The sequence below is a fragment of the Halictus rubicundus genome, unplaced genomic scaffold (assembly GCF_050948215.1).
Source record: "Halictus rubicundus isolate RS-2024b unplaced genomic scaffold, iyHalRubi1_principal scaffold0049, whole genome shotgun sequence".
Classification (NCBI taxonomy): Eukaryota; Metazoa; Arthropoda; class Insecta; order Hymenoptera; family Halictidae; genus Halictus; species Halictus rubicundus.
Window position 1 is genome coordinate 696,718 of NW_027488590.1, and position 8,177 is coordinate 704,894.

General features: G+C 42.7%; 1 protein-coding gene across 1 annotated transcript; it reads left to right on the top strand.

Annotated features, from left to right (window-relative positions):
• Window positions 1-786: 786 nt before the first annotated feature.
• Window positions 787-2,261, top strand: LOC143363483 (uncharacterized). Its single transcript, XM_076804058.1, has 5 exons — window positions 787-923; window positions 985-1,094; window positions 1,164-1,251; window positions 1,401-1,523; window positions 1,945-2,261. The coding sequence occupies exons 2-5, from the start codon at window positions 1,014-1,016 to the stop codon at window positions 2,121-2,123; spliced, it is 471 nt and encodes a 156-aa protein (XP_076660173.1). The 5' UTR covers window positions 787-923; window positions 985-1,013; the 3' UTR covers window positions 2,124-2,261.
• The last annotated feature ends 5,916 nt before the right edge of the window (window positions 2,262-8,177 follow it).

The window sequence follows — 8,177 nt, forward strand, 5'->3', positions numbered from 1 at the left end:
CCGCCATGCACAGCTGCTGAAGTTGATTGGCGGTTTCCATCAGCTCTTCCACGGTGTCGGCTCCAGTGAGGATGTCATCGACGTATGTGTCCCTCTTGATGGCTATTGCTCCGTTGGGGTAGTGCGAGCCCTCATCCTCAGCCAGTTGGCGCAGTGTTCGCACAGCTAGATATGGGGCACATGAAAGACCATACGTGACAGTGTTTAGCCGGTATTCACGAACCCTTTCGCTCTCCGCCCGTCTCCAGAGGATTCGTTGTACGTCTCGATCCTCTGGATGGACTAATATCTGCCGGTACATCTTGGTGACGTCGGCTGTCACCACGTACTGGTGTTTGCGCCACCTCAGAATAACGTCAGCGAGTGGTGGCAACAAATTTGGACCCGCATGGAGGGCATCGTTCAGAGAGCATTGCGAGGGCTCGGACCAGGACCCGTTGAAGACGACTCTCAACTTCGTGGTGGAGCTGCTGGGCCTCAAGACTCCGTGGTGTGGCAGGTAGTGGCATTGTTGTCCTTTCCCTGTCTCTTCGGTCAGTGACATATGACCAAGCTCGCTGTACTGCTTTAGAAAGTCGTCGTATTGCTCCTTGAACTCTTTGTCCTTTCGGAACTGCAGCTCCATTCTCCTGAGTGAGTGCCACGCAGCTGTCCGGGAGCCTGAAGTGACTTTTACGTTAGTTTTAAAGGGCAGTCTCACCTGATAGCGACCCTCTGGAGTGCGTGAGTGAGAGGTTTTGAAGTGCTGTTCACACTCTTCTTCCTCAGCTGTCCACGCCGAAGCCGTGTCTTGGACGTCCTCCTGTTCCCAAAACCGCCGCACGAGTGAGCTCAGACTGTCCCCGATGCTTGCCTGATGCACCTGGGCATGAACCGGACTGGACGACGAGCCTGTCATCCCGGTGACGATCCATCCGAACATGGTAAGCTGAGCCACCGGCTGATTCGGAGCTCCTCTTCTCAATCCCTCTCTGATTATTGCAGGGTAGACGTCTGCTCCGAGCAGGACTTCAATGGGTGCTCTGCTCCCCGGTGCTGGGTCGGCAAGCTGCAAACCTCTCAGGTGCGCCCACTCTGGTTGCGCCGTGGTCCTGGTATGAGAGTACGTTGAGAGCTTGGCAATGATCACCGCTGAAACTGTGATGGTGTCCTCTGATTTGCAGGCGGAAACGTTCAGCGTGACTCTGCCCCGGCTCCTTGCAAGCTGCTGCCCTCCGACTCCGTACAGGTCCACCTTTGCTTCTGCCCGAGGTAATTGTAGCCTTTGTGCTAGCCCTTCGTTTATCATTGTGATCTCGGAGCCAGAATCGATGAGCGCTCTCGCTACTTGCTGACGGCCGAAGCGATCTGTAACATTGACCAATGCTATAGCTAACATTACCTCACCGTCTTTGTTGCAGCAGCTCTGCGCATGGTGGATAGCCCTTCCGGCAGTGGAGACGCCCTTGCATGCATCATGGAGTGTCGTGTGGTGACGTTCGCCGCAGGTGTAGCAACCTTTCTTCGATGGACAGCTCTCCGTGGTGTGCTTGCCGAGACAGTTTCTGCACAGCTGATGTTTCTCGACAGTAGATTTCCGCTCCTCCGCAGAACTTTCTTTGTATGATGAGCAATGCATGAGATAATGATCCTTTGAACAGATCACGCATACAATTTGCTGCCCTTTCCTTGCATGGTTGACGCGGGCCATGCTTGTTGCTGGTTTCGCTTTGCTGGCACCTTGGCTTGATTGGAATTTGCTTGGTCTGGAATGGCTGGAACCTGAGGACGCTGAGCTCGGAGATGCCTGCATCATCTGGAGCCTCTTTATCATGAAGTCCTTCAGGGTTGCACAGGAAGGAGGCTCGCTGCTGACCGTAACGCTCTCCTCCCATTTTTCTCTGGTAGTGGGGTCAAACAAATTCACAATCGAGTGAACGAACCAATCTGCGGTTTGATCCACAGGTCTGCCTAGTCCGTCCAAGGTGTTGATGACGGTGGATACTCCTTTCTGGATCTGGGTCATTTCTCGCACCGTGCTTTCTCTCATCCGTGGCAGCGCTGCCAACTTGTCAAGGCAGGAACGGACGAGAATGCGCTTGTTCTCAAAATGCTCCAGAAGGATATCCCACGCCTTTCTGTAATTTCCGTTCGTGGTCGGAAGGTCCTTGACGAGATCGGCTGCTTGATCCCGAAGAGCGCCCTTCAGGTAATGGAGCTTATCGACGTCGCTCATTCCTTTTTTCTGGTCGATCATCGAGACGAATCGGTCTTTAAACGATGGCCATTCGACGTATTCTCCGTTGAATTGCGGCAACGGCATCCGTGGGAGAGAAGATGACCCGGACTTCGAATCTCCCTCGTCTGAATTTGGCTCGGGCGCCCTTTCGCTGCTCTTTCTGAGTTGATTCGCGAGCTCGCGCAGCCGGCTTTTTTGTATGAGGTAGGTTTCTTCTACCGATTCGGCCATGCCTGACTTTTCATATTCGCTGTCCTTGGTTGCAGCTTTGTGTCCGTACATTAGCACGTCATGGTTTTGCTGAAACTTTACCCAGTAATCCTCAAGCAGTTCCAGCCTGGTCTCAACGTCGCTGATGGTGATCTTTGTTTGCGCGACGGATTTCTTGAAGTTGTCCATGAGGCGAGCAATCTTCCCTCCGATGGTTTTCTGCTTGTGGAGGAGGTCGTTTGCTGAGAGCTCCATTTTAGTTGCGGCTGATTCGCTTGATGGAATTCACTCACGGATGCACTGGACTCACCCTTGACTCGATTTAATATTGCAAATCCTGGAGAGGTATCGGCCAGACACGTGGAAAGGATCCGGCTCGAAGGACCAGAAATGTTTCGTATCTTTCCCTGCTTGGAAAGATTCGCGGGAAACTAAAAGGAATGCAACTAAATTCGCGAGGAAATTTAACGGATTGTGTATGAGAGTGTATTTGGAATGGTATGAAAGTATGCTGAGTGAAAGTGGAAAAAGCGGACTGTATGAATGAATTGAATGGAAGGCGGATTTGCAAATAAATTAACTGTATTTTCACACTGTAATGTTTCAGTTTGTCACAAAGGTTGAGAATTATAATAAATTGACTGATAAGCAATCGATCTCGAAAACTTTCTCTTCTTACGTAATCGCACAGCTGACTCGGAATTCAGAAAGAGAGCGAGTAACGGTTCTCTCTCGGTTTTATTACTTCGATCCTTCGGGAAGTTCGTCACGCGCAGATGTTTCCGGTTTTTCGTCGAGAACCTTCCAGAAGAATCGAGCCTGTTTTCCGCGAATCACGCTTGAGGGTTTTGCCCGCGCGAGCCTCGTTTACAGACGCTGTTTGTCGGTGTTCTCGCGCGTGTTGCGGGACATTCTGTGATTGGCAGCCGCGCGGTTGAGCACGGTGAGGCGTTATGGCGTTCGCGCGCCAATCTCAAACACTTATTGTACATGTGCTATCATTTCTTTCTTAAAGTAAAACAATTTTTTTTTTTGTTGCACACTAAACCTTATAATATTTTTAATTATTTTCAACGACCCGCATATTCTGAGCTCATAAAGTTTTGATATTATACGTCACAAACGTAAAACTTTACATGCGTCATTGAGAAATTAAACATAGCACACCTGGGCTATCTTTCTGACGAGGAGTGTAGGCATATTGAGCAGCTCTGTTCTAAACTGTTCTTCTTACTTATTTCACCTCTGTAGTCTTTAATTTTCCTATCCCCCTGTCACTTCATTGCATTAGCCTTCCTTCATTTTACTAACTGGTTAAATATAATTCATATATCTAAAAATTAAAAATAATACGAGTTGATAAGAGACGATTGATCTTACTATATCCAGGATTTAGAAAAATGTGTCTCCACGAAACTTTGACGAATTTTTGTTTGGCTAACAAGGGAACATATTCAGATGCGAAAATCCGATTTTGATGAAACTTACGGGAGCTTATAGTTCTTTGAAAAATATTTGACACGTGTTTTTTTTATCGGCAGACATCCACTTTGAAGGGGTGAAAACAGCCCTCAAAGTTGGGGGTCAAACCATATTTTTTGAGATATCTCGGAAACCAGAGGTCGAAAAAATTTGAATTTTTTTTTAAATTGTGTGTTTTTCAATGGGAAATGTAGTCGCGCAAGAAAATTTTAACAAAAGTTTTTTGTTTAAACAATATATTAAAAATTTGATTTTTTTTTGCAGTTTCTTTTATTTATTGTTAGTTCATTTTAATGTAAACTTGGGTGTGTGATCTTTGATCCAAAATAGGGGATACATGTTTCAGGATTTTCTTTGTTTTTGCCATTTAACAATAATTATGCATAATGGAAGATAGTCTTGCACCTGGCGTGCGTAGGAAGGAATTCTGGCTTGTTTCATCGAAATATAAGCATTTAGTATAAACGTGTATAGTATTTTAAACAATACCACTGGGTTATGTGTCGTTTATTGTTTTATTAGTAGCTAAAGAAGGTGACGCAGGTAGCAGCGTGACGCGGTGCTAATTACCGCGGTGGAGTAAGGGTACCGACTTTTATAGCCAATTCGCCTGTGAATTTCTGCAGTCGTTGGGCCTTCGGTTAAAATATACCTGCAGCCTTTTTAAACTGTGAATCCTCGAAGCTGGAGTTTCCCTCGTCGTTTATGATAGCTCTGAAAAGAGCTGGTGGCAAATGCCGCACATCAGTTTTACCTCGGTTATATATAGCATTTCAGAAGAACACGAATATTTTCAAATATTTCTATTGGTTGTTAGGGTGAGAGAGGGGGAAACGTAAAGTGTCTTAAGAATGTATAAAACTGTATCCCTTCAAAGTGGATGTCTGCCGATAAAAAAAAACACATGTCAAATATTTTTCAAAGAACTATAAGCTCCCGTAAGTTTCATCAAAATCGGATTTTCGCATCTGAATATGTTCCCTTGTAAGTATGGTCACCGTCACAAAGTGAGATGCTTGTTCATGCTTTACGAGTTCGAATTCACTTGAACGTGGTGTAGCGAAACTCAAAGAACTCATTGGGAACATGTTCAAGTTTGACAAGTTGTCTGATTGTTCGACCAAGAAACTCGTCCACAATGCCCTCGTTACGCCTGCCTTTTGAACTTCCACTCGATCCCGGTAAACGACAGTTGATTTCAATTAAACATATCCCAGATTAATGCTCCAGAAGAATGTTATTCGCTGTACACAGTGAAAATGCAGCAGAAATCAAATATGTTTAACCCAGTGCCTAATTTCAAGTCTCAGTTTTGTACAATGTAATGGACCCCATAACAACAGAAACACACGCACCTCCAGTCTATACTACATGCAGTATAGCACGCAGGGTGTCTTGTCTAACTTGAGCAGTTAAAATATGTGTCTCGGTTGCTTTTCATGATACGGGAAAAAATATTCAGAGAGAATGACCGGTGCAAAGTAGCATATAGTCTGATTGAGAAACACGTGGTTGACATATAGTCTATTATGATATTTTTGTCAGTAATTTTGTTTCCTTTAAGAACTTAATAGGGTTTTCCACCGTTCAGCTCATAGAAAGGCGAGTTCAACGATACAAATATATGTTGACCTTCACATGACCTTAAAGGAGAAAAATCATATTTATTCCAAAAACAATCTAAACTTTATATACTGTAGCTGTTTGTTGATATTTTATTTCAGCTTATCGAAATTTTATTTCGATAATATACTAGATTCGTATTGCGCATAGTGGTCGAAGACAAAACAAACTTGTGAGACAACCAAGTAGGTTCGATAACTAATTATGCTTTTATAATTCCTCAGAAGATAGAGGAATCGTACGATGCTAAAGTTGATTACTGTCGAAAGAATTTGACTGTTGTATAAGTTTGCGCGTGCAGTTCGTTTAGGAACATACGAGTTCTAATTCAGTTTAACACTAGGTTTACGGAGCACTAAAAGCGACTATTTTGCATTACTTCATAAAAATAACAAGAACGTGCTACCCACATTTTTAGTAATATTTTTAAAATAATATATACCTAAAGAAATAAATTTTCTAAATAATTTCTTATGTATGCATCCTTAGAATCTTAATAATATTTAATTAAAAATATTAGAACCCGTCATTTTGACGGGTCCCGTAAATCTAGTGTTAATGTACTAGCCCCACAACTTCAACTCTGCCAACGGAATTTAGTCGGTAGTAACGACATACGATGAGAAATCAATTAAAGGTCTTTACACCAGGCTGTACGTAGCGTATTGATACCGAAACTTCCGGAGCATCGTCGAAAGCATAGGACGATGTGATGTTACGGAGTAAAGTTTGCAACAACTGCTCCTGACGTTGCTGCATTTCTATAATATACAGTAAGTACATAGGTCTGAAAGTTTGACCCCTTCTCGAAACCGTTGTGGTAACCGAAAGTTCATAGTTCATTCGGATTACTTTCCTTAAGAATTTTAAAAAATCTGTTATAATGGCAAGGACAACCGTCTGAATCACTTCTATTCACGCTTAAAAGAATGTGGACCACGTGTCTCTTTTTTCGCGTTAAGAACATCAATATTCGTTTTATTATTTTCATTCAGAAACAGAATTATTCATGAAACTTTTAATTTATGGTAGTACATATGGATTAGGTACGCATACACGTATACAGCTAGATACACTGTCTGGCATAACTACAGCACCACTAAAATTATCAAGCGATTTGAACATTTATACATATAGATTTTCAAATGATAATAGCGTTACGTGGAAAGAGTTCGAAAGAAATTATAGAGGGTAGGTCTCCGCATATTACCACTTGATTTACATGGTATCAAGAGGGGCACATTCTGATGTTAATAGTTTTTTTTATAGGTGGACACGTACAGGATATATAAAGGTCATTAACTTTTTTTAAAATGGAAACATATATTTCTTGTTGTAACACTTAACGAATCTTGATAATCTTTACAAGAAAGTGTTAACCTACTTATGTGAAAAAATCGATACTTCTTCATTATTTGTCTTCCCGTCTCTTCTTCTCTTCTAAAATACTTCGCCAATATTTGCGGATGTTAAGTTGTAAATGATCGTCACATTGAACCTCTCATATCTCTTAAATAAATCATTTTTTCATGTAAGTAGGTTAACACTTTCTTGTAAAGAATATCAAGATGCATTAAATGAGGCAACAAAATAGGTTTCCATTTTTTGAAAAAGTTAATTATCAAATGTTAATTAATAAAAAGACTGTTAACGTCAGAATGTGCCCTTCTTGATACTGTGGTGGCAATATCACCACGTACGCCAATGCATATATTTCTTCTAAGAATTTCTCTTTCCTTTCCAACTCTGTCACGCTATTATTCTCTATTTCCTGTCTGCTAGTCGCACGTTTGGTAACCGGCCCTTCACGAATTTCCAATGCATCCTTGAGAACGTCGCCAGGGTTCTGGTTTTCGTTAGTCTCGGTCCTTCGCCTACCTCTTAGCTTTCTCTGTTTATGACTCTTTTCCGCTGTCCCTATCGCTGTCACTGTCTTCTCAATTTTTCCTTTTCTATTCTCTTTTCTTTTTCTCTCCTATCTTTTTGCCTTTTCTAACTCCGTCGTGTTTAAGATTGCAACGAGAGTCGCCAGTCGATTGTAAGCTTCCGAGACAACAACACCAGCACTGCACTGACATTCGCGCTTATCGATATTAGTAATAAACGAAGCGAGGACAATCTCTGCTATTTTATATCTCCTTACCCACTTCAATACCATTCAACTCTACGTGAACCATTTTCCGCTACGTTTGTGAACTGCCGATTATTTGCATAAATACGTAATATACCATAATACCCCACAAACTAATAACTAATAATTTAAATTAAAATTTTGTTGGAACTAATTTTTTTATGAACTTATTATCAGTTGTTAGAAAATGAAGACCCGTGTAATTATCGCCTTCCTCGAAACGGCCATCCGGGTCATCGCCGTGTTCTCCGGATTTGTTTTTTGGGCCACGGCTCGATAAACAAGCGCGCGATTTGTCATCCGATGATTTTCAAAAACACCATATTACATTCAGGTAGAAGGATGCGTGGATGATAGAAGCAGCAGAACCACGAAACGAGGACGGAAAAGCCGGAACAGTGTAACGAGATGACGGTATCACGATAAAAAAGGTAACAGACACGAGACACGCGAAGCGGAACGAAACGAGAAACGGAAGAGACTTCGGGGATTATTTATTTTCACGGTAACCGC

Coding starts and splice junctions, on each gene's coding strand:
- LOC143363483 (XM_076804058.1), top strand. CDS start 1,014: ATGGGTGCTCTGCTCCCCGGTGCTGGGTCGGCAAGCTGCAAACCTCTC. Junction 1,095..1,163: donor CTGGTTGCGCCGTGGTCCTG/GTATGAGAGTAC, acceptor TCTGATTTGCAG/GCGGAAACGTTCAGCGTGAC. Junction 1,524..1,944: donor TCGATGGACAGCTCTCCGTG/GTGTGCTTGCCG, acceptor TTTGATCCACAG/GTCTGCCTAGTCCGTCCAAG.